Genomic DNA, 27,672 nt, shown 5'->3' with positions numbered 1-27,672 from the left:
CCAGGACTCCCAAGCCCTGTCAATGGCCCTGCCACCAATTCATCCAGAAAATTCTGTCAACACTAGTTCAGTGTGTTTTGTTCCAACCACTAGCCTCAGTTTCCCCATTTATCTCTTTGGTCCCAGAGCCTCTGAAAGGGGTGTATTTCATCTCGCCCGGGGAATGCTTAGTTTGGGGGTACTGGGTGCTTTCACCCCTCGCCTTCCATCTCTGTGATCCACGTCCACAGCGCGGCAGTGGCGCGGGGACGAAGCCCCGCCTGGGCCGCAGACCCCGGCCGGGGCGGGGGTTGGGACACCCGAGCCCCTCCCGCCACCACCAGGACCGCGTGGGGGAGGGGAGGCAGGAGGCGGGGCCCGCCCGCTCGGCGCGGCCCCCACCCGCGGGCCGGGCGGCATTCCTGGGAGGCCGGCGCTCTGACGTGGACTCGGGGGCCGCAAGCGCGGCGTGGGGGGGCCGCGGCCCCGGGGGCTTCTTAAACCCCCCGCCCCGGCCCGGCCCGCACTTCCCGAGCACCGCTCCGCCCCCGGAGGGAGAGAGAAGGAGAGAGAGGGAGCGCGACCGAAGAGCGGAGGAGGCCCGCCGAGTCCCGCCAGCCAGGGCGCGAGAGAAGTTGATAGCGCAGCGCAGAGCAGCGAATCCCGCGGTCGCGCCCCGACAGCGCCCCGACAGCGACCCGGCCCGAGCCCAGCCCCGGCCCAGCAGGCAGCCCAGTCCCCGCCCCAGCCCCGCGCCAGCATGATGAACAACAACGGCTACTCGGAGGCCGCGGGCCTCGGCCTGGGCGACGAGGTGGACGACATGCCGTCCACGGAGAAGGACCTGGCGGAGGACGCGCCGTGGAAGAAGATCCAGCAGAACACGTTCACGCGCTGGTGCAACGAGCACCTCAAGTGCGTGGGCAAGCGCCTGACCGACCTGCAGCGCGACCTCAGCGACGGGCTGCGCCTCATCGCGCTGCTCGAGGTGCTCAGCCAGAAGCGCATGTACCGCAAGTTCCACCCGCGCCCCAACTTCCGCCAGATGAAGCTGGAGAACGTGTCCGTGGCCCTCGAGTTCCTCGAGCGCGAGCACATCAAGCTCGTGTCCATCGGTCAGTGCGGGCGAGCAGGGCGCGGGCACGGGGGGAGGGGGACCTGCCCCGAGGATGGGCCGGCCCGTGGGGGCGGCGGACACAGGGGGTGGGTGGGCGCGGGGAGCTGAGATGGGGCAGAGGGAGACAGGGACAGGCCCCTTGGCCCCGGCTTGCTTCCCCGCCCATCGACGCAGGCCACAAGGGCACTGCTGCACACAGGTCTGTCCCTATAGCGGCGTCCAGGGGTGTTCGGGTGCGGGGGTCCCAACCTTACCGTTCCTAAGTCCTCCAGCTCAGCCTTCCCGCACAAACTCCCATCAACCCGACTCGACTCATTGTCCCCTTTCTTGCCATTGGGCCATCCCAGCCCATGCTTGAGAAGACAGGGTCGGTGCCCATTACTGATTCCTGGGGGTGTCTATTCCCTAAACAAAACAAATAGCTTCTTTGCCTCCTAGCACCTCCACAGGGGGAGGACCCGGCTGAGGACAGGTCCCAACCACTGCGCATCCAAGGTGGCCAGGCAGGCATGGGGCTGGGGGCCCTCCTAGGCATGTGCTCAGCAGCTGGGTTCAGGCCCCTGGGCCAGGACAGGCCGGGCCCAGCCTCAGAAACCTAAAAAGGCACTGAGCGAGTGGAGAGAATCTTAACCCCTGCCTGTCCACCTCCTGCTTCAGCCTGCCTGGGAGGGTGCTCCCCCAAGTCCATGCCAGGCCCCAGCCCACCCCCTAGTCCCGGATTGGCTGCAGCTAACTGTCTGGGTTAAGGGGAGGGAGGAGAAGGCCTGTAGAAGGGAGGAAGTCATTGAGTGTAACCAGATTTGGAAGGTGTATCAGTGCGGGTGGGGGTGGGGAGGCACTCCAGGCTTCCAAGCCCAGCGGGGGATCTAAGGGTGGGCTCTGACTGGCGGGAGGCTGCTCCTCCCCTTCTAGCCCTGCAGTGCTCCCTGCTGGATCCGAACCTGGGAAGACCCCTACCCTCTACCCCTGGGAAGACCCCCTACTGCTCACCCTGTGGTGAGCTCTTCCGAGTCTTGCTGTGATTTACAAGAAAGGGCCCCTTGGGGTGCATCCCAGGGCCCCAGGAGAGGAGTTTCACACAGGGTCAGGTGCCTTCCCCCACCAGGGTACCCCAGAGACTTCTCTAGATAACTGAATGTCTGTCCACCCCCACTCTCCCTCAGGCATCTCTAGGCCTCCTGAATTAGCAGCTGAAGTCAGTCCGGGGCCCTTTGCCCTGTCCAGTCTCTTCTCTAGGCTTTACCCCTCCTGCCCCAATACTGCCCCCTTACCCCACCCTCTCTGGCCTGGAAATAGCCCTGCCTCCGTGACACAGCAGATGTCTCTGAGCTTTCCAGAAGGACAAGCCTGAGGACAGGGGGTGGGGGAGGGGGCCCTGGTGTTTGTAGTGGGGCTGAGGGCTGCACAGTGTGTGTGTGTGTGTGTGTTGAGGGACATCGGACAGTGTACGGGAAGTCAAAGACAAGTCCCCTCTGGGGCTGTCATCCCCCTTGAATGCTGGGATTTGACGATGGGACGGCCTGACTGTCCCAGGTGGAGTCTCAAGGGGGGTGCCTGGGGCCTTACCAGGACTCCATAGGAAACTGAGGCCTTCCCCTCCCTTCCCCACTGCGCGGGGGTGGCCGGCCCCTCTCCAGGCCTCATCCTTCCTAAGCACACCTCTCCCCTCCCCCATGACGGTGCCTGGCTTGGGCCCCTTGGCTCAAGTGTGGAGGGGCCAGCTCAGAGTAGAGGGGGAAAAAGCAAAAGATGGCTTGGGGGTGGGAGGGACACTCCTCCGTTCCCGCTGAGAGGAAGGGGAACTGTTCCCCATTTGGGCCAAGTGGCTGACTCGCGCTGATGAGATAAGCTGTCAGCAATTCGGGGCCGGGCCTGAGGCTAAGTGAGGGGGGAGGGGGACCCCGGCAGTGGGGTTGCTCAGCCCTGCGGGGAGATGTAAAGGGATTCCCCATCAGGGGTGGCATTCTGCTTCCTCTGGTTCCCTCAGGCCCACGTAGTAGTGGGAAGGGACTGGCAGGGGCGGTGGTGGGGGGCGCCGCTGGGCATTGTCTCGGGACTGAAATGGAGCATCTGGGCACCCGGGAGGGGGTCAAAAAGACTCCCCACTTCCCTTTCCAGGAGTAGCCTGGGAACTGGGAGCCAAGAAGTCCACCTGAGGAAGGGGTGCTCAGCCTAGGTTGACGAGCTGTGTGCCCTTACCTCAGCACCCCGACCCGGCCCCCACCACCCCCTCCAAACAAAGAGGCCTAATGAGCTCTGTGCCGCAGCTGTTCCCCAGTTGCTATTCCTTCTAGAGCCAACAGCTGAGGGAGGGGCTGGAGGGGGCAGCAGCTGTGCCGGCCCCTCCCTCGCCCAAGCCCTCTCTCCTCCCCCTCCACTTGAGGCCTGGGGTGGCCTCGGGGACTAGCTGTCAGGCTCCTCCCACCCCCTTGGGGGTGTCCCCAGGCTGGAGACGAAGTGGTGGCTCCGGGTGTGTGGGAGGACTCCTGGCTTGGTTGACGCTCCCCTCTCTCGCCTGGCCTGGGGGGCGGGGGCGGGGGCGGGTAGGGAGGGGAAGGTCATTACTCCTGAAGGAGACTCTGGACCCCTCTCCTGCCTCAGGCCGAAGTGGACCACTTGCTGTTTGGCCCAGGGCCAGTTCCTGGGGAGAAAATTCTCCCTGAAGCAAATATGAATGACACCCCCTCCAACCCCAGCAACCTCAGGGCCTCCCTCCCAGAAACCTGGCCCCAGTTTGCAAGAAATGTTCCCGGGTGTGTGCGCACTGGCTTTGGAGGCTGTCGGGGTGGTGAGAGGCAGCGGGGCACTGGGTGTCAGGACTGTGTGAAAGTCCTGCGGGGCTGTGTGTTTGCGAGAGCGCCTCGGAGCACCGGGAGGCAGGGAGGGAGTGTGTCATGGAATCTGAAAGCTGCCAAACCATTGTGCTGCGGCCGAGCCAGGGGGGGAGTGGGGGCGGGCAGGGCTGGGGAGCTGCCGGGGAAGGAAGGATGAATCAGTGAGAGGGTAGGGGAGCCAAGGGGGCTAGAGCTGGGGGCCAGAGGGACACACAGGCTGAGATCCTCCCCGGGGGGGGGGGGGGCGCTGGTGGAGGGTGGGATGGGGGACGCTGGAGTTCTCAGGCCTTTGGTCTCCTTGCTGCTTACTCCCAAGATCGAGAGGAGAAGGAAAAGATGTGTTGGGGGGGGGGGTGCCTCCAGCCCCACCCTCCGCTATCTCTCAGGCAACACCAGTAAACAGGACTGACTCTCCCCGCCCCCTCCTAAAAGTGGTGTTCAGGGAGGCTGACAGATTTCAGTCCTGCATTGTCCTTACATATAAGCTGGTTTGCAGAGATCTATACTCTAGTCCACCTTGGCTCCTGGATCTTTCTCTCTGACTGTGGAAGGAGAACTAGGTCCCCCAGATCTTGGGGAGGGGGTTCTGGCATTCCCCCAAGGAGGGAATGGGTGTCCCCACCCAGAAGCTCAAGTCTGAGCTTCCCAGACTTGAGTCTACATGGGTGACATTCTTCCTGGCTCCTGTGAAATCCCACCGGCCCCAGCATTTAAAAACATGATTTTCAAGCCTTACCCGAGTTTGCACTGTACCCCCTCCCCTCCCTCCTTCCCGAACTTTGTTCCAAAAGCCTTTTATGGTGTTCAGAGGAGAATTTGGCTGGAACCAGGTTAGCTTTATTCCTCTCCAAATTAAGTTTTTAAGATATGCATCCATTCAACCAGTATTTATTGAGTATAAGTAAATACTGATAAATACAGCTGAGCAGAGTAATGAAATACTATCTAGTGTGAAAGAAGCCAGACAAAAAGAACACATACTATAGGATCCCATTTGTATAAAACTCCAGAAAATGCAAACGAATCCATAGTAACCAAGGGTGGACCAGTCCTTCGTTGCCTGGGAAGGAGGGACAAGGAGGGGTGGCTGGAGGGATCACAAAGGGTCGCGTGTGAGGAAATTTGGGGAGAGATGGGTATGTTTATGATGTGGTGATGGCGTTAGGGGCATGTACAGTTGTGTACCCGAATCTGGGCAGTTTGCTGGGTGGCAGGCATACCTTAATAAAACTGTTAAAAAGTGAAACAAAACAGCGTTCTGCCCCCAGGAAGCTTACAATCCCGGATAATCGCCCAGGTGCCTGCAGCCTGATGGAGGCCCGTGTCCCACAGATGAAAGTACCTGTTGCAGGAACACATTGGGAGGCAGCCTCCCTGAGAAGCGAGGGACCTAGAAATGTTAGGCTTCTGGGTCCGGCCTCCTCAGAGGGTGAGACTTTGGTAGGCAGAGAAGGGGGCAGGTTCCAGAATCAGGCATTCCGCCCCCCCCGCCCAGGGCTCTAAGGGCAGCTTTGGGCGCTGAGCTGTGGAGGGCAGTGCCCTTGCTGAGCCCAGCTGTCCTCTCCGCTCTGCAGACAGCAAGGCCATCGTGGATGGGAACCTGAAGCTCATCCTGGGTCTCATCTGGACGCTGATCCTGCACTACTCCATCTCCATGCCCATGTGGGAAGACGAGGATGATGAGGATGCCCGCAAGCAGACCCCCAAACAACGTCTGCTTGGCTGGATCCAGAACAAGGTGCCCCAGCTGCCCATCACCAACTTCAACCGCGACTGGCAGGACGGCAAGGCTCTGGGCGCCCTGGTGGACAACTGTGCCCCTGGTGAGTGGGCCGGCGGGCCCATCACGGAGCCCTTCGCTGGTGGTGGTGAGGCCTGTGCTTGTCAGAATGGCGGTGTCAGGGCTGGGGGAGTCGGAGCGCCTGGGGGGCTTGCCCCCTGCTCCAGCTGAGGGTCCTTGCTGGCGTCAGGCCCTTTGTGACGGGTAGTGTCAGATCCCGTAGCTGCAGCGAAAGGTTCAGAGATCCTCCTTTTACACACGGGGACACTGAGGTCCAGAGAGGGCCAGTGACTCGTCCAAGATCACACAGCTTATTTGTGGCAGAACCAAGCTAGAGCCCAAGGCCTCAACTTCTCCTCCATGAGCTTCATACTTTGCCACAGGGGTACAATTTCTGTGGAGCTGAGAGAATGGAAGTGTGGTAGAACTTGTAGCAAGAAGGCCAAGAGCTCAACCCTGAGAAGGTTCTTCTTTGTGATACCCCAGGAGATGCTTGAGGGGGAGCCGAGGCTGGTGGGGCACCCCCTGGTGGCCAATGGCCTGGCCCTGCCCCCTCTCACTGTAAGCCCCTGGCCTAGTCAGCTGGGGGCAGCTCAGGGCCCACGAGGAGACGGAGGCATCACAGAATAGTGCCTTGCCCCACAGGCAGCTCCCTCTCTGACCGTCACCTCCCAAGCGGATAGGTCATTTTCTAACTCGGCTGGATCAGCTGGGCTACTAGCCCCTTGGGAGAGTCCTCCCCCAGCCTAGGGTCAGCCGGGGAGCAGGGGGTGGGAGGCGGGGGCACCGGCCGCTTGGGAAGCATTCCCAGCTGCTGAGCCATTGCCCACAGCTGGTGAGGCCGCCAGCAGTGAGCTCAGCTGTTCCGGCGGTCATGGATTCCAGCCTTTGAGCCGGGCCCCCTCCCAACCAGTGAGCATCACCCCTTCTCCAGCTCTGGCCCAGACCAAGCACCCCCTCACCTCTGCACCCCTCCACAGGAGTGATCTGGAGCCACCTTAGCATTCATCCCATTAGGAGGGATGGGTTTTGGCTGGCCACAGAGGAGAACCAGTCCTCTGAAAACATGCCCTTAAGTGCCTCAGTTTCCCCAAGTGCTCAGTGAGGAAGGAGAGGGTGTCTCTTGCCCTAAAGCTGATGTGGGAAGTACCTGGGACTCTAGGACTTGAGGCCGGCTGTGAGAAGGCCTTCTGGGGGGACAGGTCCGGAGCATGTGCAGGACGGAGCCTCCGACGTCCCTTGTGCACTCCCGGGGCAGCTGGGATGAGGGGGTGTCCTGACAGGGTCTGTGCTGGGGCCCGGGCAGCCAGGAGGCCGACTGGCAGGGCCGGTGCCAGGCTGCGTCAGCCAAGGCAGAAAGGCCTCATTGTTGGTGCTCGGGGTCGGCGGGGGGGTGGCTGCGCCTCTCAACAGTGATGGGCACCCCAGCCAATGGACCCGAACATAGGGGGTCAGCAGGAACCTGGCCTGTCAGGGGCCTCAAGCCGCATGGCCGTGGGTATGACTCCGCAGCGCGTGAGACTCTCAGATGTGCAGATGCTCTGCATTCTGACTGGCTGCTCTCCCCTAATCATCATCTCCCTCTGCCATCTCTCCAGGCCTCTGCCCTGACTGGGAGGCCTGGGACCCTAACCAGCCTGTGCAGAACGCCCGGGAGGCCATGCAGCAGGCGGACGACTGGCTCGGGGTGCCCCAGGTACACGAGCAGATGGGGTGGGGGGAGAGTGGAGGGCCAGAGGGCCCCGGATGCATGTTGGGTCTCTGAGGAGGCCCAGTCAGGCCGTGGGAGAGAAGCGAGGTTGCTGGACCAAGGGCACCCTGTAACCCCCTTCCTCCTTGTGGCAGGTGATTGCCCCCGAGGAGATTGTGGACCCCAATGTGGATGAGCATTCTGTCATGACTTACCTGTCCCAGTTCCCCAAGGCCAAACTCAAACCTGGGGCCCCTGTTCGCTCCAAGCAGCTGAACCCTAAGAAGGCCATCGCCTATGGGCCTGGTAGGTGCTGAGCCCCCTGACCATCTTCCCTGGGTGGCTGGGGACACCCTAGGGTGGAGTGCCCTAAGTACCCCGGCCCTGCCTTCCGCCCCTCAGGCATCGAGCCCCACGGCAATACTGTGCTGCAGCCCGCCCACTTCACCGTGCAGACGGTGGACGCCGGCGTGGGAGAGGTGCTGGTCTATATCGAGGACCCCGAGGGCCACACTGAAGAGGTATGGAGAGCCTCTGGGGACAGGAGGGCTTGGCATGGGCTTGGAGGCTAACAGGCTAACAGGGATGGCCTGGAGAGGGCCACCAGCACTCGCTCTTGTGCTGGGGACTGGGGGAGGTGTCGCCGTGGGGGGTGCCAGGCATTGTGGGGGCAGGAGGGGCTATGGCCACTGTGACTTCCAATCTTTTTCCTTCTCAATAGGCCAAGGTGGTTCCCAACAATGACAAGAACCGCACCTACGCGGTCTCCTATGTGCCCAAGGTTGCTGGGCTGCACAAGGTAGCTCCCAGCGGACCCTCCCCATTCCAGTCACATGCTTAGCTCTGGCTGAGTGGACCCCCCTCCCCGCAGTTTGCACCACCCCTCACCCCAGCATACCCAGAGGCCTGCCTCTCCCCGACCTTGGCTCCGCTCTGCCCACCCACCCCCTCTCAGAACTGCTTTCCCCTAGAAGCTGAAGCTTGTGCCCTGTCCCCAGGTGACCGTGCTCTTTGCCGGCCAGAACATCGAACGCAGCCCCTTTGAGGTGAATGTGGCCATGGCCCTGGGGGATGCCAACAAGGTGTCAGCCCGTGGCCCTGGCCTGGAGCCTGTGGGCAATGTGGCCAATAAACCCACCTACTTTGACATCTACACAGCGGGTAAGGACGGGCCCCAGCAAGGTGGCGGCCTGGCAGTCCGTGACCGCATGGGGTGACATGGATGGGGGCCTGGGGCAGAGGGGGGTGGCTGGGCCCAGGGCAGGGGAGCTCTGTGTGCCCGGAGCAAGGGGGCTCACAGCCTTTGTGCCTGGCAGGGGCTGGGACTGGTGATGTTGCCGTGGTGATCGTGGACCCGCAGGGCCGGCGGGACACCGTGGAGGTGGCCCTGGAGGACAAGGGCGACAGCACATTCCGATGCACATACAGGCCTGTGATGGAGGGGCCCCACACTGTGCACGTGGCCTTCGCCGGTGCCCCCATCACCCGCAGCCCTTTCCCTGTCCACGTGGCAGAAGGTAAAGGCCCTTCATCCCCATAGTCCCGCTCACTGAGGCCAGGACATAGAACTGCCACCAAATTCTGGGTCGGAGTGCTTATGGGAGAAAGGAGCAAATCCAGGGATGGGACGGGAGAGCCAAAGCTTTGAAATAGGTAGAGAAGCCATGGTGTGGGGGAGGGGGAGGCGTCGTAGATCTGGAGAGGCCTCATCCGCATCATCTCTCCACACACTACCCCTGGAGACCCAGGAGACCACAGCAAAGCTTGTCAGACAGGGGCCACCTTGGGACGGTTGCAGGGGCATATGCGACAGGCCTCAGGTGGGGACTTCTGCCCCTCGGTTCTCTCCCTGCCACTCAGAGCCTTTGCTGCCACTCGACCACTCCATGCCCACCCTCCCCCAGGCTGAGAAGGTGGTGGCATGTTAGTACTATCTAGGAGAGGTGGGGCGGGCGTGGCCATAGCTGACCCGCCTCACCTGTGCTGGGGGGCAGGGCCCAGGCAGTGTGGAAGTGCGCCCCTTCCGTGGCATTCTGTGGCAGGCCCCAGGTTCCACGCCATTGCCTGTGCCCCATGCCAGCCCCCACCCCCGCCCCGCTGGGTTTGAGTCCAGTTTATGTGTTCCGTGGCAGGCTGAGATTGCCGTTCTTTGGCCCGTGTTTAGCAGCAGGGTCTGGGTTCATTGCCACTGGTAGCCTTCTGTGGCAGGTTGATCTCCATGCATTGCCTGTGATCTGTGGCAGGCTCCCTGTTTCGTCGGATATCTCCTGTTCTGGGGCCTTGCATAATGTTTTGGGGCATGACTTAGTCGTAAAGCTGCTGTGGAGGGTCTGACTGGGAAGGCTCCGGTGGCTGCGGGTGGGTGCCTTTGGGTGGTTTGGGGCCCTCCCCTATCTCTCTTTGCCCCCCTCTCTGCCCGGGCTCTGCCATGTGTCTGTCCCAGGCAACACTGACTCTGAGAAGCCCAGTGGGGAGGGTTTCTTATAGCCGGCTCCCTGTCCCGGCATGGCTCCCAAGGGCCCCGGTTGTGTCAGGGGCTCCAGGGGAGGACAGCATGAGGCCCAATCCCATGCCTTCGAGGATGTCAGGGAGACAATGCCCAGGGAGGTGGGGGGGAGGAGTGGTGAGAGGCTGAGGCTCTGTCTCAGGCCCCTCAGCACCGCTGATCTTCTCTCTCGAACCCCCAGCCTGTAACCCCAATGCCTGCCGCGCCTCGGGGCGGGGCCTGCAGCCCAAGGGTGTGCGTGTGAAAGAGGTGGCGGACTTCAAGGTGTTCACGAAGGGTGCCGGCAGCGGGGAGCTCAAGGTCACAGTCAAGGGGCCGAGTGAGTACCAGGGCCCAGGACTGGGGAGTGGGAGAGCAGGGAGGAAATCTGGCCAGTGGGTCTGACGACCCGAGGGTGGTGATGGCCAGCGCCATACCTGCCACCCTGGAGAGACTCCAAAGAGAGGCTAACCAAAGGCACCATGGAGTCTTAGGCACATTGTCTCTTCTCTTGCATCAATTTCCCGACTACAAGCCAGGAAGGATCCTCCTGCCCCTCCCTGCTCCCCTGGGGTTCGTGCATAGGAGGACATGTGATCTCTGCCTGAGCTTCAGCTCTGCCCTTAGCAGCAGTGCCCTCAGGCTAGGCCTGGTCCCCAGAGCTCCTTGAGGGGACTGAGGAACTCTGACCCCCTTCCCTGTCCCCCATCTCCTCAGAGGGCACAGAGGAGCCGGTGAAGGTGCGGGAGGCCGGGGATGGTGTGTTCGAGTGTGAGTACTACCCAGTGGTGCCTGGGAAGTACGTGGTGACCATCACATGGGGTGGCTATGCCATCCCCCGCAGGTGAGCCATGCACCCCGTGCCTTCCTGTCTGGGCCCTCACGGGGCGGGAGGAGGATGAGGGGCTGCCTGGTACTCCGAGGGGAGGGGGGTACCTCTAGCGGAGGTACTTCCTAGCGTGGACGCCAGATTCCTCTTTGCCCAGCCCCTTTGAGGTACAGGTGAGCCCAGAGGCAGGAACACAGAAGGTTCGGGCCTGGGGTCCCGGCCTGAAAACGGGCCAGGTGGGCAAGTCGGCCGACTTCGTGGTGGAGGCCATCGGCACGGAGGTGGGGACGCTGGGTAAGTGGCTGGGTTGTAGCAGGTGCGAATGCTGGGGAGTGGTATGTTGGAGGGACGTGGGGAGTGACTGGGGGCACAGGAGTGGGAATGCTGGGTTGCATCAGCATGAGATGCAGTGGGAACTGGGGCGACGGAGGGAGTGATGGGAGTGTCTGAGCTGCCTCTCGTGGCCTCTGATCTTCCCTGCCTTGCACACAGGCTTCTCCATTGAGGGGCCCTCGCAGGCCAAGATCGAGTGTGATGACAAGGGGGACGGCTCCTGCGATGTGAGGTACTGGCCCACAGAGCCCGGGGAGTACGCCGTGCATGTCATCTGTGATGATGAGGACATCCAAGACTCGCCCTTCATTGCCCACATCCAGCCGGCCGTGCCCGACTGCTTCCCAGACAAGGTGCGGTCGGGGACCTGCATGTGGGTCCAGGATGGGGCCGGGGGCCCTCCTCCAGTCCCTGACCTAGCTCTCTACTCCTCCCCCTGCACAGGTGAAGGCCTTTGGGCCCGGCCTGGAGCCTACTGGCTGCATCGTGGACAAGCCTGCAGAGTTCACCATTGATGCCCGCGCCGCCGGCAAGGGAGACCTGAACCTTTATGCCCAGGTGGGGCACCGCCCAGCCCTGCCTCCCTCATTGTCCCTGGCGGGAACCCTGGGAAGGTGGGGGCAGGTGAGAGGCAGAGGAAATTGTAACATCTCAGGACTGACTCTCATGGATCCAGGAGAACTATGCAAAACTGAAAATTTCGTGTTTTCTGATGATAATCTTAACATATTTTACCAAAAGTGTATTTGGTTGCACTAATAACTTTTCATTTGAAAGATGATTTGATTCAGACATTGGCTTCCCAGATCAGTTCCTCAAACTGGTGTCCACTAACTCCTAAAGTTAATGAATGTATTCTTGGGTCCGAGAAGATGATTTTTCTTTAAAGTGTTCATTATTCAACTTTAGAAACGTGGATTTAGCCCAGCCTCTCTCCCCCACTAACACCGTTCTGCTGCCTAAGCTGGGAGACGAGGGGGCCTAGATGGTTTCCAGATTCCAGGCTCCCAGGGTACACTCTGCCCCTGGGCTCTCTTGGCCTAAGGTCTGCGGCGATGAGTAAGGAGGGTGGCATGAGGCCAGCAGAGGGCGCTAGTGCTCTGAGGAGACTTGAGCACCCTGAGACTCTGCTTGGTGTTGCCCACAGGACGCTGACGGCTGCCCTGTCAACATCACGGTCATCCCCAATGGCGACGGCACCTTCCGCTGCTCCTATGTGCCCACCAAGCCCATCAAACACACCATCATCATCTCCTGGGGAGGTGTCAACGTGCCCAAGAGCCCCTTCCGGGTGTGTCCTCCTACCCTGCCCCTTGACCCTGGGGTCCCAGAGGGAGGGTGGAGGCCTGCGCAGGAGATGTTGGTTGTCCCTGGGGCCTTGTCAGCACTCTCCACCCACGGAGGCCAAGACTGGTCGCAGGGCTGGGGCTGGTGATGCTGGGGTAAGAGGCCTTGTGGGAGGGGCAGTGTGCTGAGCATCGACCACCTCCCCACAGGTGAACGTGGGAGAAGGCAGTCACCCTGAGCGGGTGAAGGTATACGGCCCAGGCGTGGAGAAGACAGGCCTCAAGGCCAACGAGCCCACCTACTTCACGGTGGACTGCAGTGAGGCTGGGCAAGGTGCGCCGGGCTGTGGCTGGGGTCAGAGGGGTGCGGCCTGGGGTGGGGTCCCGGGCAGGGTCTGCGTGGGTCTGGGTTGGTGGGGCGCCTGCTCTGGCTAGATCTGTGTCTAGGCAGAGTTCAGAGTGGGACTAATTAAGTGGGGGTGGGGGCTGTGGGGACCTCGCTTATGGCCTCATGCCTGCCGCCCCTCAGGTGACGTGAGTATTGGCATCAAATGTGCCCCTGGCGTCGTGGGCCCTGCAGAGGCTGACATCGACTTCGACATCATCAAGAACGACAATGACACCTTCACAGTCAAGTACACGCCCCCAGGAGCCGGCCACTACACCATCATGGTGCTGTTTGCCAACAAGGTACCCCTCCTTGGCTTTTGGCAACCATGGGCGGCCTGCACCCTCCAAGTCTCAGCCAGTGGTTTGACATACTGTCATTTACGGACAAGTTCACAACCATCGCTCAAGCCCTTCTTGGGTGCAGGCAGTGTGCCTTAGGAGGCACAAAGCGGGGGGCTTTTTCAGAAGCTGCCTTTGCGTACCCTCACCGAATCTTTCTTCCATCCAGGAGATCCCTGCCAGCCCCTTCCATATTAAGGTGGACCCATCCCATGATGCCAGCAAGGTCAAGGCTGAGGGCCCTGGGCTGAACCGTACAGGTAGATTCTGGGCAGGGGCCGGGCTGGGCTGGGGTTGGGGCTGCGTGTCCACCAGACCCTCACCACCATCTCGGCTGGGCCCCCCCAGGTGTGGAAGTTGGGAAGCCCACTCACTTCACGGTGCTGACCAAGGGAGCCGGCAAGGCCAAGCTGGACGTGCACTTTGCTGGGGCCGCCAAGGGTGAGGCTGTGCGGGACTTTGAAATCATTGACAACCACGACTACTCCTACACTGTCAAGTACACAGCTGTCCAGCAGGTGCGTCTCACCCCTTCCCTGCCTCACCCATCCTGGCTGACAGGGTCCTGCATTCTCCTTCCTCCAGTCTCCGGAGGCCACTTCTGAGTGTTGGCCCCTTTCCTGCCACCCCGAGCTGTGCCTGTGCCCCTCTGAGCCTCGAATCCACGGCCTCGGGCATGTTGCCAGGCTGTGTTGTCTAAGCCACCCAGTTCTGACCTGCTCTTGTACCCAACAGGGCAACATGGCAGTGACCGTGACCTACGGTGGGGACCCTGTCCCTAAGAGCCCCTTCGTGGTGAATGTGGCGCCCCCGCTTGACCTGAGCAAAGTCAAAGTTCAAGGCCTGAACAGCAGTAAGTGGGGCAGGAGCAGACCTGGAAATGACAGGGATCATGGGGTGGCCCGGAGCCCCTGTTCACTCTGCCCCTTGCCCTCTCCGCAGAGGTGGCCGTGGGGCAAGAACAGGCGTTCTCCGTGAACACCCGTGGGGCTGGCGGTCAGGGCCAGCTGGATGTGCGGATGACCTCCCCCTCCCGCCGACCCATCCCCTGCAAGCTGGAGCCCGGGGGCGGAGCTGAAACCCAGGCTGTGCGCTACATGCCCCCCGAGGAGGGACCCTACAAGGTGGACATCACCTATGATGGTCACCCCGTGCCTGGCAGCCCCTTTGCTGTGGAGGGTGTCCTGCCCCCTGACCCCTCCAAGGTGAGGAGACAGGAGCTGGAGGGAACTGGGATGCAGGGGTTTACAGGGAAGATGGAGGAGTCACAGGGGCAGAGGCCAGAGGGCCCATTTCTGGAGTGAATACCAAGGGGATACCAAGGTATCCCCCTGGCCCCGGACCTGCCTCTGAGATAGCTTGGTTATTAAGAGCGTGGCCTTTGGTCGCACCTGGGTTTGAATTCCAGGGATAAATTCCAGGGATAAATTGGGCTGTCTGCCTGCACTTCCTCATCTGGAATTGTTCTAAGAAGGACTCAGTCTGTGGTGGTCACAGAAGGGGCAGAGCTGGGTGGGGAGCCACGGAGACCAAGCACGGGAGGGGCCCGAGGTGAGGACATCTTATCTGTGCTCCTCTTCTAGGTCTGTGCTTACGGCCCTGGTCTCAAGGGTGGACTGGTAGGCACCCCGGCACCCTTCTCCATTGACACCAAGGGGGCTGGCACAGGCGGCCTGGGGCTGACGGTGGAGGGCCCCTGCGAGGCCAAGATCGAGTGCCAGGACAACGGCGATGGCTCATGCGCCGTCAGCTACCTGCCCACGGAGCCGGGCGAGTATACCATCAACATCCTGTTTGCCGAAGCCCACATCCCCGGCTCGCCCTTCAAGGCCACCATCCGGCCTGTGTTCGACCCGAGCAAGGTGCGGGCCAGCGGGCCGGGCCTGGAGCGTGGCAAGGCCGGCGAGGCAGCCACCTTCACTGTGGACTGCTCAGAGGCGGGTGAGGCTGAGCTGACCATCGAGATCCTGTCGGACGCCGGCGTCAAGGCCGAGGTCCTGATCCACAACAATGCCGACGGCACCTACCACATCACCTACAGCCCCGCCTTCCCCGGCACCTACACCATTACCATCAAGTACGGCGGGCACCCCGTCCCCAAGTTCCCTACCCGCGTCCACGTGCAGCCTGCTGTTGACACCAGCGGAGTCAAGGTCTCGGGCCCCGGTGTGGAGCCTCACGGTGAGTGAGAGGAGGAACCCATGAGGGAGCCATGGTCATCAGCCGCAGGGAGGGAAGCGGGGCTGAGGGCTTAGGGAGGGCCACGGTGGGGTGAAAGGAGGGTTTGGGGGCAGCCGTCGAGTCCTGAGGGCTCGGATACCCCAGGGAAATGGCTAGGCACGGGGACGCGGGGTACAGGGAGGCAGAAGACCCAGACATACCCTTGCAGCTGTGGGGCACCTGAGGTGAACAGAGGATCACGGGATGGGGGTGGGAACAAGGCAGGGGCCATGGGAGACGGGCCCGGAGCGCACAGGGGTGCAGAGGGAGGTTGGGCTCGGGCTGGGATGTAGCAGGTGTCTGGGAGGAAGAGTCTGGGAGCTGGGGAGGGTGGGGCGTGAGTGCCCGTGGGAGAGCTGCCCTGGCCCCACACTGAGTGCCCCTCTCCTGGGCCCCAGGTGTCCTGCGCGAGGTGACCACCGAGTTTACTGTGGATGCCAGATCCCTAACGGCCACGGGTGGGAACCACGTGACCGCACGTGTGCTCAACCCCTCGGGGGCTAAGACAGACACCTATGTGACGGACAACGGGGACGGCACCTACCGGGTGCAGTACACAGCCTATGAGGAAGGTGAGGGCCCGGCGGAGTGGGGCGGGCGTGGGGGGTGGGGTCGCAGTCTTGGGGCCGTGCACCTCCCGACCCGCTCCGTGTGGCTGGCTTCCAGGCGTGCATCTGGTGGAGGTGCTGTATGACGAGGTCGCTGTGCCCAAGAGCCCCTTCAGAGTGGCCGTGACGGAGGGCTGTGACCCCACCCGTGTGCGGGCCTTTGGGCCAGGCCTGGAGGGGGGCTTGGTCAACAAGGCCAACCACTTCACCGTGGAGACCAGGTAACCTCTCCCTTGCCCGGACACTGAGGCTGTGGCCACCCTGATCTCAGCCCCTTGCCCTTCTCCTCTGTCCTGTGTGTACCTCATGCCAATCCCCTCTCAAGGGTGACCAGGAGCAAACCTGTCCTCCCCTCAGCCCCTGCCCACCCCAGTGTCTCAGATCAATCCCTGTAGCTGGTCTCTCCTCAGCTGGGCCCTGGCAGCTGCCCTCCTCCCTCCACTCACCCCACTCAGCCGCTCTTCCCTCTCCCCACTCGCTCACGGTCACAAGCAGAACTGAGGAGGGTGTCGTCTTGCAGGGGAGCGGGCACTGGAGGCCTCGGCCTAGCCATCGAGGGCCCCTCGGAAGCCAAGATGTCCTGCAAGGACAACAAAGACGGCAGCTGCACCGTGGAGTACATCCCCTTCACAGCCGGGGACTATGACGTCAACATCACCTTTGGGGGGCGACCCATCCCAGGTGCGTGTGGAGAGAACTGCAGGAACGTCCAGGGGCTCTGGTGGGCTAAGCAGCTCCCATCTGCGCTGCTGACACAGTTCCCAACTCATTTCAGACAGAGAGAGAGCATGAGCAGGGGAGAGGCAGAGGGAGAGGCGGAAGCAGACTCCCCGGTGAGCCGGGAGCCTGATGCAGGGCTCCATCCCAGGACCCTGGGATCGTGACCTGAGCCGAAGGCAGGCACCTAACCTTATCTGAACCACCTGGGGCGCCCCAGAAGTGGATTTTATTTTTAAAATCCATTTTTCAAATTTTAGTTAGGAAGGACTTTTTTATTACTTTTTAAAAAATTAACATACAGTGTATCATTAGCCCCAGGGGTACAGGCCTGTGAACTGTCGGGCTTACACCCTTCCGTTGGCAGGACTTCTTCCAGGCCGGTGGCTCAGCTCATAAGGTTTGCCCAGCCCCAGTCCCCAGCCAAGTTTATCTGTCCCTGTTTACATTTTCTTAGCAAGTTCTTAAGCATTTGCACACGTTGGTCTGGCCTCCCTGGGGCATTTCGGAGGCAGGGAAGACCTCCTCCTGCTGGCCTCCTCAGTGTCTGTGACCTTCCTGGGCAGGTGGACAGGGGCTAATGTCCTTCTCCTTGCAGGGAGCCCGTTCCGGGTGCCGGTGAAGGATGTGGTGGACCCTGGGAAGGTGAAGTGCTCGGGGCCAGGGCTGGGGGCCGGCGTCAGGGCTCGGGTGCCCCAGACCTTCACAGTGGATTGCAGCCAAGCCGGCCGAGCCCCGCTGCACGTGGCCGTGCTGGGTCCCACAGGTACAGAATGTCAGGGCAGGGCGGAAGGAGGGGTGGGAGGATGGGGTGCTGGGAGGCTCTGCTGACCCTACCCCCCTTGCCCAGGTGTGGCGGAGCCCGTGGAGGTGGTGGACAACGGAGGCGGCACCCATACGGTCCATTACACCCCAGCCACCGATGGGCCCTACACGGTAGCCGTCAAGTATGCTGACCAGGAGGTGCCACGGAGGTAACTACTTTGGGGCTCCCATGCTGTGACCGAGCTGGGGGGGGAGGGGCCTCCTCCTGGGCCATACTTGCGGGCCCCTGCCAGGGCCCTGGCGGGTGCCCCTTCCACCTGTCTTGGTCTCAGCTGGTCTCAGTCTCAGCCACCCCAGCCTGCTCCTCCGTGGGGCTCCCTGCCTGCCGCCCCAGAGAGACAGCACAGCCCCTGGGGCTCGCCTTGGCCCAGGCTTTCCCACCGCATAGCTACAAAATTAGTGCCTTGGGAAAAGACAGGTGTGGGGAGAAGGCAGCCCCCGGCACCCTCCTCTTTAAACCGACGCCAGCATCTTCCTGGGCAACGCGGAAATGCTCAGGGTCCATCCTGGGCGTCCTCGAGTAACCCTCCCACAAAACTCAGGATGTGGTCTGTTCCCTCCTCCCTGCCCCAGAGAATCCTCCCTCCTTACGTGTGTGGGGAGGACTCCCCCCAGACCCCCAGCAAACTGTCCATCCTTTCTGTCCCTCAAGCCCCTTCAAGATCAAGGTGCTTCCTGCCCACGACGCCAGCAAGGTACGGGCCAGTGGCCCCGGCCTCAACGCCTCTGGCATCCCCGCCAGCCTGCCCGTGGAGTTCACCATTGATGCCCGGGATGCTGGGGAGGGTCTGCTCACCGTCCAGATCCTGGTGAGTCCCTATGTAGCTTGTCTCCCCTGTCAGGGTTTGGCCACAGGCAGGGCCTGACCTCTGCTTCTCTCCCAGGACCCCGAGGGAAAGCCCAAGAAGGCCAACATCCGGGACAACGGGGATGGCACATACACCGTGTCCTACCTGCCGGACATGACCGGGCGGTACACCATCACCATCAAGTATGGTGGTGACGAGATCCCCTACTCACCCTTCCGCATCCACGCCCTGCCCACCGGCGATGCCAGCAAGTGTCTTGTCACAGGTGGGTGCGCGCCCCCCACGCTCTGCCCCTGCTCACCGTCAAGTACCCCTCACAGCTCTTCCAGGTCCCTGGCCTAGTCCCTAGGGGACTGCCAGTCAAAGAGCCCCCCTGCCCTGCCCCCCTCCCCTCACCCCCCCACCCCCACCCCACGGCTGTGTGGCCTCACACTCTTCTCTGTTTCCAGTGTCCATTGGAGGCCATGGTCTGGGTGAGTGCCCTTTCTCTTCTCACTGTGGGCTGAGGTGATGAGGGCAGCTGGGAATGGAGAGGGACCGGGCACAGCTCCCACTGACCCTCAACTTGGCTCTTCTGGGTGGCAGGTGCCTGCCTGGGACCCCGCATCCAGATCGGGGAGGAGACCGTGATCACGGTGGATGCCAAGGCAGCAGGCAAGGGCAAGGTGACGTGCACAGTATCCACACCCGACGGGGCGGAGCTGGACGTGGATGTGGTGGAGAACCACGACGGTACCTTTGACATCTACTACACGGCGCCCGAGCCGGGCAAGTACGTCATCACCATCCGCTTTGGAGGCGAGCACATCCCCAACAGTCCCTTCCACGTGCTGGTAAGCTCTGTGGCCCCGGACAGTGGTTGGGGAGATGGGCCCTGTTAGCAGCAGCAAGGAATCCCAGAACCCGCCCCCCCGTCTGATGGATTCTGGGCCCAGAGCATTCTAGATTCAAGCCTTTGGTTTCCCACAGCCTCCCCACTTGGGAGTTGAGCACAGCCCATTTTCTGGCCTCTCCAGTGGTCTGTCAGTTTTCTCTGGAGGAGCTGGCCATGTAGTTCTCCAACCCTCGGGCCCAGAGTCCCTAGACACTCCCCCCTTCCCTCGCCAGGCGGCCCTGAGGGACGCTGCAGCCCTCCAGAGGGAAAGCTCCCAAGATACCCATCCTACCCCAAGGGCAGCCCAAGATCTCAGGTCCCTGGGCCATTCTCGGAGGCAGCTCCTGAGTGCTCGGGCTGGCGTGAGCTGGCCTGCCACAGCCCGTGCTCTCCGTGCCTTGCCTCCCAGGCGTGTGACCCCATGGCCCACGTGGAGGAGCCCTCTGCTGTGCTGCACCAGCCCAGCACCTACCCCGCGCACTGGGTACTGCCGCCTCCTGCCTGGGCCGCTCCTCGCCCTCCTCCTGCTGTTTCGTTTCTTCCTTCTAGTCCTCCGTGGCCAGGGCTGGGGCTTGGTGTGGGGCCATACTGGGGAGCGGGCGGGTCCCCGGGCTGAGCACAGCACCTCTTCTCTTGCAGCCTGCCGCTCTGGTTTCACCATTAACCATCTTGTTCTTTCCTCCCTTTCTCGGACTTCTGTTGGGACTCGGGCCACGCTCTGCAGGCCTTCCCCGGCAATGACTGTTCCTCTCCCCTGCCACAGGCCACAGAGGAGCCAGTGGTGCCCGCAGAGCCAATGGAGTCCATGCTGAGGCCCTTCAACCTGGTCATCCCCTTCACCGTACAGAAAGGGGAACTCACAGGTAGTGTCCTGGGGCCCTGAGACAGGAGGGCTGGGGAAGCCAGAGGAGGAACCAGCTCCTCCAGGCCCAGAGAGGGGAAGCGAGCTACCCAGGGTCACAGAGCCAAGTTGGGCACAGCTGGAACTCAGACGCAAGCCTTCTCTGCCCCAGTGCGGGCTTCATCTCACTGCTCTGGGCTGTCTCTCGGGGCCTGGGGCAGTAGGGAGTGTGGGGCATGCTAGGAAAAAACAGGGTCCCTTACATAACCCTGCTACCCCGCAGGGGAGGTACGGATGCCCTCCGGGAAGACAGCCCGGCCCAACATCACCGACAACAAGGACGGCACCATCACGGTGAGGTACGCGCCCACGGAGAAAGGCCTGCACCACATGGGGATCAAGTATGACGGCAACCACATCCCTGGTAAGTCGGGGCAGGGCTGAGAGAAGGCCGCTGTGGCTTCGTCCTCACCTGCCTTCTTTCAATAAACATTCACTGAGCGCCGGCTGTATGCAGACACTATGGGAGGCAGACTTCCATCAGTCAGGCCCCCCATGGCAGACAGGGCAGCTGCAGGAACGTCCAGGGGCTGTGGTAGGCTCAGGCAGCTCCCGTCTGCGCTGCTGACACAGTCCCTTCTCTTGGTCTCCTTCAGGAAGCCCCATGCAGTTCTACGTGGACGCCATCAACAGCCGCCATGTCAGTGCGTACGGGCCAGGCCTGAGCCATGGCATGGTCAACAAGCCGGCCACCTTCACCATTGTCACCAAGGACGCCGGGGAAGGTGAGGAGAGCTGGAGGCAGAGGGCTAGGATGCCAGGTGCAGGGCTGAGGGCAGGACCTCTGATCTCATCCCTCCTCCTCCTCCAGGGGGTCTGTCCCTGGCCGTGGAGGGCCCCTCCAAGGCTGAGATCACCTGCAAGGACAACAAGGATGGCACCTGCACCGTGTCCTACCTACCCACAGCGCCCGGAGACTACAGCATCATCGTGCGCTTTGATGACAAGCATATCCCAGGGAGCCCCTTCACAGCCAAGATCACAGGTGGGGCGGGGGTGGGCCCACGAGCCGGGGGGGCAAGCCCAGCATGTCCGAGTAACCTGGGGTGAAAGCGGGGGCCCCTCTGGGTGCAAGGGGTCATCTTTAGACAAATTCAAGGAGCCCTCCATTCTGTAGAGCAGAGGGGAGGTATCCGCCCACCCCGTGCTTTCAAACACCTCACCTCATGTTAGGTCACTGAAGTAACTCTGGAGGAGGTAGGGTACTGCTAATCTCTTCTGGTAGGTCAGCAGGCCCAGAGAGGCTAAACCACTTGATCAGAGTCCCATGGCGGCCAAGGCGTCTGTGTCCTCTGCTCCAGTCTTGTGTTTGGGTTCCACAAAACCATGTGACTTGCAATTAAAATACACAGATCAGGGCTGAGCCTATTCAGGCCTGAAGCACTCACAGGGCAGCTGGGTACGGGGCCCACCTGTAATCTCCGGCAGCCAATGTGCGACCAAAGAACCTGCTCTCTTAGGCTTCTCTGCCCTTTGAGGGGTCCCAGCTGTCGAGTCCAGCGGGGTCAGCTAGGAGGTCTCCCACGCCCCGTGAGGACACGGCCTGCCTGGACTCCTAACCGTCTGACATGTCAAACTCCCCCACCAGGTGACGACTCAATGCGCACGTCACAGCTGAACGTGGGCACCTCCACGGACGTGTCCCTGAAGATCACCGAGAGTGATCTGAGCCTGCTGACCGCCAGCATCCGTGCCCCCTCGGGCAACGAGGAGCCCTGCCTGTTAAAGCGCCTGCCCAACCGCCACATCGGTGAGTGCGGGCCGTGAGGAAGGGCCGCCGGAGGGGGAGGGCTGCTCTGCCGGGCCCAGGGCCCTGTGCCTGACCACCCCCTCTCCACAGGCATCTCCTTCACCCCCAAGGAAGTTGGGGAGCACGTGGTAAGCGTGCGCAAGAGTGGCAAGCATGTCACCAACAGCCCCTTCAAGATCCTGGTGGGGCCGTCTGAGATCGGGGACGCCAGCAAGGTGCGCGTCTGGGGCAAGGGTCTGTCTGAGGGACAAACCTTCCAGGTGGCAGAGTTCATCGTGGACACTCGCAATGCAGGTGCTTCTCACCTCAGGGACCCCCCTCCCCCATTTCAGCTGGTGCTTCTAATGAGGACTTGGAACGTTCCTGCCTACCCCCCACCCCACAGGAACTTCCTGGCCCGGTCCCTGGGGATTCACATTCTCGGGGAGGGAGTAGTGCATGTTCCATGTCACTTCTCTCAAGTTGGGAAGCCCAGCTGTCCCGAGTTTCTGACTCTCCCTTACTCATAGAACCTAAAAGGCCCACTGAGGGACTTTTCCAGACTGCCCCAACCCTGGCCCTCTGGTTCAGTGCCGGGCTTATCCCTCTCCCGCAGGGCCCGCTGTCATTAGTGGTTATCATACATGTTGGGCCCCTGGTCCAGACAGAGCCTGTAGCATGGGGAGGGGACGGCAGAGTGGCAGGGCCTGAGGGAGAGGTGTCCTTCGCTTCCTGCCAGGTTATGGGGGCCTGGGGCTGAGTATCGAAGGCCCCAGCAAGGTGGACATCAACTGTGAGGACATGGAGGATGGCACGTGCAAAGTCACCTACTGCCCCACTGAGCCCGGCACCTACATCATCAACATCAAGTTTGCTGACAAGCACGTGCCCGGTAAGCTCTGGGTGACGGCTGGGCAGGGGGAGGCCGCGAGGCCGGGGGTCTGAGCTAGCTGATGGTCCCCTTCTCCCCTTCTAGGAAGCCCGTTCACTGTGAAGGTGACCGGCGAGGGCCGCATGAAGGAAAGCATCACGCGGCGCAGACAGGCGCCTTCCATTGCCACCATTGGCAGCACTTGCGACCTCAACCTCAAAATCCCAGGTGTGAGCCCAGAAGAGCCGAGGTGGGGCTCCAGGGAGGGCGGTGGGCCCAGAGCCCACCCTAGGGCAGTCCTGGCTCGCTCACCTCCATGGCTCCGTGTCCCACAGGGAACTGGTTCCAGATGGTTTCTGCCCAGGAGCGCTTGACGCGCACCTTCACCCGCAGCAGCCACACCTACACCCGCACGGAGCGCACGGAGATCAGCAAGACGCGGGGCGGCGAGACCAAGCGCGAGGTGCGGGTGGAGGAGTCCACCCAGGTTGGGGGCGACCCCTTCCCTGCCGTCTTCGGGGACTTCCTGGGCCGGGAGCGCCTGGGCTCCTTTGGCAGCATCACCCGGCAGCAGGAGGGTGAGCATGGCTGTGCTGGGCCAGGGGCCTCCTGGAGCCTCCGGGAGGCCGGGACAGGACCGGGAGGGCACGGCAGCTGGCCGCGGGGGCTCTGGGCAGAAGCAGAGCTTTCACGGAGGAGAGAGGGAGGGCCCAAAGCTGGGAGCAGTCGCCCTGATGCTCCCCACTCCCTGCAGGGGAGGCCAGTTCTCAGGACATGACCGCACAGGTGACCAGCCCGTCGGGCAAAATGGAAGCTGCAGAGATCGTTGAGGGAGAAGACAGCGCATACAGCGTGCGCTTTGTGCCCCAGGAGATGGGGCCCCACACAGTCACTGTCAAGTACCGCGGCCAGCATGTGCCTGGTAGCCCCTTCCAGTTCACTGTGGGCCCACTGGGTGAAGGTGGCGCCCACAAAGTGAGGGCTGGAGGCACTGGACTGGAGCGAGGGGTGGCCGGCGTGCCAGGTGAGGGGCAGGGCCAGGCAAGGGGGTGGCGGGGCGGCCAGGGGGCTGGGCAGGGTGCTAACGAGCTGCCTCTGCACTGCTCCCCTGTCCCCAGCTGAGTTCAGCATCTGGACCCGAGAAGCGGGGGCTGGGGGCCTGTCCATTGCCGTGGAGGGCCCCAGCAAAGCGGAGATTGCCTTTGAGGACCGAAAAGATGGCTCCTGCGGGGTCTCCTATGTTGTCCAGGAACCAGGTAGGTGTCCATGATGGAGGGGGAGGCTGAGCCTGCCGAACCTTCCAGATTGGGATTCTGCTCGCCGATCAGAGCAGAGAGATGGAACCCAGAACTCCCCCTTCACCGGGGCCCCTGCTCTTGCTCTCCCTCCACCCCGCACGGCTGCAGATGTGAGACTCTAGACCTGAGCCCTGACCCAAGGAGCCTGTCCTGGCATGAGGCGGGCTGGAGCTGCCGCCACCCCCATCTCCCGTCCAGGGGCCTGTGCTGACCAGCCTTCCCTCCTCAGGTGACTATGAGGTCTCCATCAAGTTCAACGATGAGCACATACCAGACAGTCCCTTTGTGGTGCCTGTGGCCTCCCTCTCCGATGACGCTCGCCGCCTCACCGTCACCAGTCTCCAGGTATGTGCTTGGGGGTAGGACCTGGGCAGGAAGTGAAGGCAGGTCCATGTGTCCAGGGGCTTAGCAGTGGCCTTGGAAGAGACAGTCAGCAGGGGAAACCACGCCTCACCCCCAGGTTCACCTTCACTTACTCCCATCCCCAGTCGGCCTCCTTGTGCTTCTTCCAGTCCTTCCCATTGACCCACCTTTTCCAGGGAGCCCTCCCCAGGCCCATCTAGGCCATTCTTCCTTCCTCGTCTGGGCCTCTGGGCCATACAGCACGATCAGGCACTGGCCTGCTTTATGGTGTAAGTCTTACCCCCACAGCCAGCACAGAAGTGTCATCTCATCCCCACACCGTGCCCAGCACAGCCAGGCGGGCCCACCTCCGGGCAGGTGGATGCCAAGGCCACAGGCCCAGCCCCTGCCTTGCACCTCCCTGAGCTGGGCCGGCCGGGATGGGAGCCTCTAGGCTAGGCGGGCAGCAAGAGCAGTGCTCCAGACCCTCCCCGGAGTCTGAGAACCCTCTGTGGCCTCTGCAGGAGACAGGTCTCAGGGTGAACCAGCCGGCGTCCTTTGCAGTGCAGCTGAATGGTGCTCGGGGCGTGATCGATGCTCGTGTGCACACGCCCTCGGGCGCGGTGGAGGAGTGCTACGTCTCTGAGCTGGACAGCGGTGAGCTGGCCCTGGCCTTGTCCCTCCATGCCAGGCCCTTCTAGGGGATGGGGAGGGGAAAAACAAAGGCTTACTCACCAGCCCTCTGCCCGACAGACAAGCACGCCATCCGCTTCATCCCCCATGAAAACGGCGTCCACTCTATTGATGTCAAGTTCAACGGTGCCCACATCCCTGGCAGTCCCTTCAAGATCCGTGTTGGGGAGCAGAGCCAGGCTGGGGACCCAGGCTTGGTGTCAGCTTACGGTCCTGGGCTCGAGGGAGGCAGTACTGGTGAGTGTCTGGGTCTGGGGAAGAGGGCTGGATATTGGGGTGCTCGGCTTCTGTCCTGTACTGCCCTGACCCAGAGGGCTGACTCCCTGCAGAAGTCTGCTGTGGGACCCTGGGGCTCGGCCCAGCCCTGGGCCCCAAGCCCTTCCTGCCTATAGCCTTGCTACCTCCAACCCCCAGGCGTGTCATCAGAGTTCATCGTCAACACCCTGAACGCGGGCTCAGGGGCCTTGTCTGTCACCATCGATGGCCCCTCCAAGGTACAGCTGGACTGTCGGGAGTGTCCTGAGGGTCACGTGGTCACCTACACTCCCATGGCCCCGGGCAACTACCTCATTGCTATCAAGTACGGTGGCCCCCAGCACATCGTGGGCAGCCCCTTCAAGGCCAAAGTCACAGGTGAGTGCCCTGGGTGGGGGGCATCCTTCCAGCCCAGCCTGGATGACTCCGGTGGCCATTCACACTGTCACAGTCTGACGCGAAAACCACGGGCAGCCTAGCAGGAACAAGCGGGTCCGCCCTCACTCTGCGCTCCGTATGTGCAGCCACAGACAATCCATTTCGAAGATCAAATCCTTCTCTTTATTGTTGCCTGTCACTTGATTTCTGCCCACCTGGCTTCTAGGTATCTGGGTTTCTAGAGAGCAAAACTCAGTAAATGCTTAGCAGGCTTTCCTTTCGGAAGCAGGGTGAAGGAGTAGTTGGATCTGTGTTCTTTATAAACCAAGACTCTTACCCTGTGATTGGGTTCCCAGACCAAGCCAGGGTGAGGGCTGGAGCCATCCAAAGCCCAGGACTTCGGGATGCTGGAGCTGGCGCATGCAGCCGGGCTCGCTGGGCGCCACAGCAAGGGAGGGGACACGGCCCATGGGGCTGTCAGCGTGGGGCCGGGGGCCTGCAGCCCAGGGGAGGGAAGGCCTCTCCCCCAGTCTGTGCTTACCCCCACTCTGTCCCTCAGGTCCCCGGCTGTCTGGAGGCCACAGCCTTCACGAAACATCCACGGTCCTGGTGGAGACCGTGACCAAGTCGTCCTCCAGCCGCGGCTCCAGCTACAGTTCTATCCCTAAGTTCTCCTCAGATGCCAGCAAGGTGGTGACACGGGGCCCGGGGCTGTCCCAGGCCTTTGTGGGCCAGAAGAACTCCTTCACTGTGGACTGCAGCAAAGCAGGCATGCTGAGGGAGGAGAGGGGTGGTGTCCCAGGGTGGGCCAGGGCACAGGGACGGGGGATGGGGGACGCTGAGGGGCTGCGGCTCCTGGGGTGACCCAACCCTTTCTGTCTCCTCCTTCAGGAACCAACATGATGATGGTGGGTGTGCATGGGCCCAAGACCCCATGTGAGGAGGTCTACGTGAAGCACATGGGGAACCGGGTCTACAACGTCACCTACACTGTCAAGGAGAAAGGGGACTACATCCTCATCGTCAAGTGGGGCGACGAAAGTGTCCCTGGAAGTCCCTTCAAAGTCAATGTGCCCTGAATCCCAGAAGTGCCTCCCCCAGCCTCGGCCCCCACCTCCGGCCAACGCACTCACACTCACACACAAACACACACACAAGTACCACACCTAGAAGCACACGCAGAATCAGACCACAAACACCTGCCTGGGGTGTGGGACGGGCAGCTCAGCCTCCCCACCCCGCTATGCCCCCCCTCCCCCGGGCTTGGAGGGCCTCACCTGTCTCAGGGCAGTGATCCTCCCATCGAATGTGACACGAGGGCGGGCTAGGGGTCGGGAGGGGGTGAAGGGGAGCCCCGAGTTTTCTGGTGGGGCTGAGGCCAGTGGGAAGCATGTGTTTGGGGGTGTCTGCATGTGTGAGAGGTCACCCTCAAACCGCACTGCCGGCCAGACCACCGTGCTGCTAAGGACCGTGTCTGGCCCCTCTGGTGGCCACAGGACTTGGAGAAGAAAGCACAATCAGAGGAGAAAACAGACCCAGACCCAGCAGCAGTGCTGGACGTGGCCTGGCCCTGGGCGACCACTAGCTGCCCAGCCAGGCTTCCTGGAGGACTGCTTTCTTTCTCTCTCTCTCTTTTTTTTTTTTTTACGGTTGCACAGCTCTGCCCCATGGGGGCCTTTTTTACACACTGCGAGGCCCAGCTTTCTGGGGGGACTTTTGCACATACCATGCGGCTCTGCTGGGAGTCGCTTTCGTGGAAAACTCCAAATAAAGTGCGGCCTGTCGCGGAGACTGGGCTGTTGTGCGTGTGCTTTCTACGGTTGGTCGCCATCCGTCTGGGGAGGGCTGGGGCTGTGGGGGTACCTGGAAGAACCAATGACAGGGCCCTCCAGGATTAGTCCTCCGACCCCTAGAGAGCTGGTGGCTGGGACAGGGAGGTGAACGCTGTTCTGGAAGACTGTCCTAGGGCTCCTGGGAGGCCAGCTTCCCTTCGGCCTGATCTCAAAGATGTTCAAAAAATTAGGTCCTTAAAACAGTGAGCACAGACTCAAACAGGAAATGTTCCTCACCCAGCAAGCAGGCAGAACCCC

The 27,672-nt window shown here is 61.9% G+C and overlaps 1 protein-coding gene and 1 long non-coding RNA gene across 3 annotated transcripts; one reads left to right on the top strand and one right to left on the bottom strand.

Moving 5' to 3' along the window:
- The first annotated feature begins 399 nt into the window (after positions 1–399).
- FLNC (filamin C) lies at positions 400–27,374 on the top strand. 2 transcript variants are annotated; one of them, XM_046021478.1, is made up of 48 exons: positions 400–1,094; positions 5,505–5,753; positions 7,309–7,406; positions 7,556–7,706; positions 7,803–7,921; positions 8,122–8,199; positions 8,399–8,561; positions 8,717–8,917; positions 10,088–10,225; positions 10,603–10,729; positions 10,872–11,008; positions 11,207–11,400; positions 11,492–11,605; positions 12,195–12,338; positions 12,544–12,667; positions 12,863–13,023; positions 13,232–13,322; positions 13,411–13,580; positions 13,798–13,915; positions 14,005–14,267; positions 14,646–15,243; positions 15,681–15,854; positions 15,949–16,111; positions 16,411–16,571; positions 17,206–17,373; positions 17,458–17,581; positions 18,085–18,241; positions 18,317–18,506; positions 18,691–18,714; positions 18,827–19,074; positions 19,525–19,599; positions 19,879–19,978; positions 20,240–20,380; positions 20,613–20,741; positions 20,828–21,001; positions 21,605–21,766; positions 21,857–22,060; positions 22,485–22,637; positions 22,722–22,844; positions 22,952–23,194; positions 23,371–23,640; positions 23,735–23,872; positions 24,144–24,259; positions 24,781–24,913; positions 25,010–25,186; positions 25,364–25,582; positions 26,142–26,351; positions 26,474–27,374. In XM_046021478.1, the coding sequence occupies exons 1-48, from the start codon at positions 740–742 to the stop codon at positions 26,659–26,661; spliced, it is 8,157 nt and encodes a 2,718-aa protein (XP_045877434.1). In that variant the 5' UTR covers positions 400–739; the 3' UTR covers positions 26,662–27,374. The 2 variants fall into 2 exon arrangements, with proteins under 2 accessions (XP_045877434.1, XP_045877435.1); XM_046021479.1 differs by lacking the exon at positions 19,525–19,599.
- Positions 20,785–23,019, bottom strand: LOC123952205. The gene is made up of 3 exons (XR_006820572.1): positions 22,929–23,019; positions 21,180–21,348; positions 20,785–20,873 (listed from the first exon to the last, which is right to left on the bottom strand). It is a non-coding gene; the product is annotated as an uncharacterized LOC123952205 (long non-coding RNA).
- Positions 27,375–27,672: the final 298 nt, after the last annotated feature.

The sequence above is a fragment of the Meles meles genome, chromosome 10 (genome assembly GCF_922984935.1).
Source record: "Meles meles chromosome 10, mMelMel3.1 paternal haplotype, whole genome shotgun sequence".
Lineage (NCBI taxonomy): Eukaryota > Metazoa > Chordata > Mammalia > Carnivora > Mustelidae > Meles > Meles meles.
The sequence above is the reverse complement of the archived record's forward strand: the minus strand, read 5'-3'. Positions and strand labels throughout refer to the sequence as shown.

What these genes read in the sequence shown, in the direction of transcription:
- FLNC (XM_046021478.1), top strand. Translation starts at nt 740, where the DNA reads ATGATGAACAACAACGGCTACTCGGAGGCCGCGGGCCTCGGCCTGGGC. An exon ending in ACAGAAAGGGGAACTCACAG is followed by an intron (nt 19,979 to 20,239) that starts GTAGTGTCCTGG and finishes GCTACCCCGCAG; the next exon opens with GGGAGGTACGGATGCCCTCC. An exon ending in CTTCACAGCCAAGATCACAG is followed by an intron (nt 21,002 to 21,604) that starts GTGGGGCGGGGG and finishes CTCCCCCACCAG; the next exon opens with GTGACGACTCAATGCGCACG.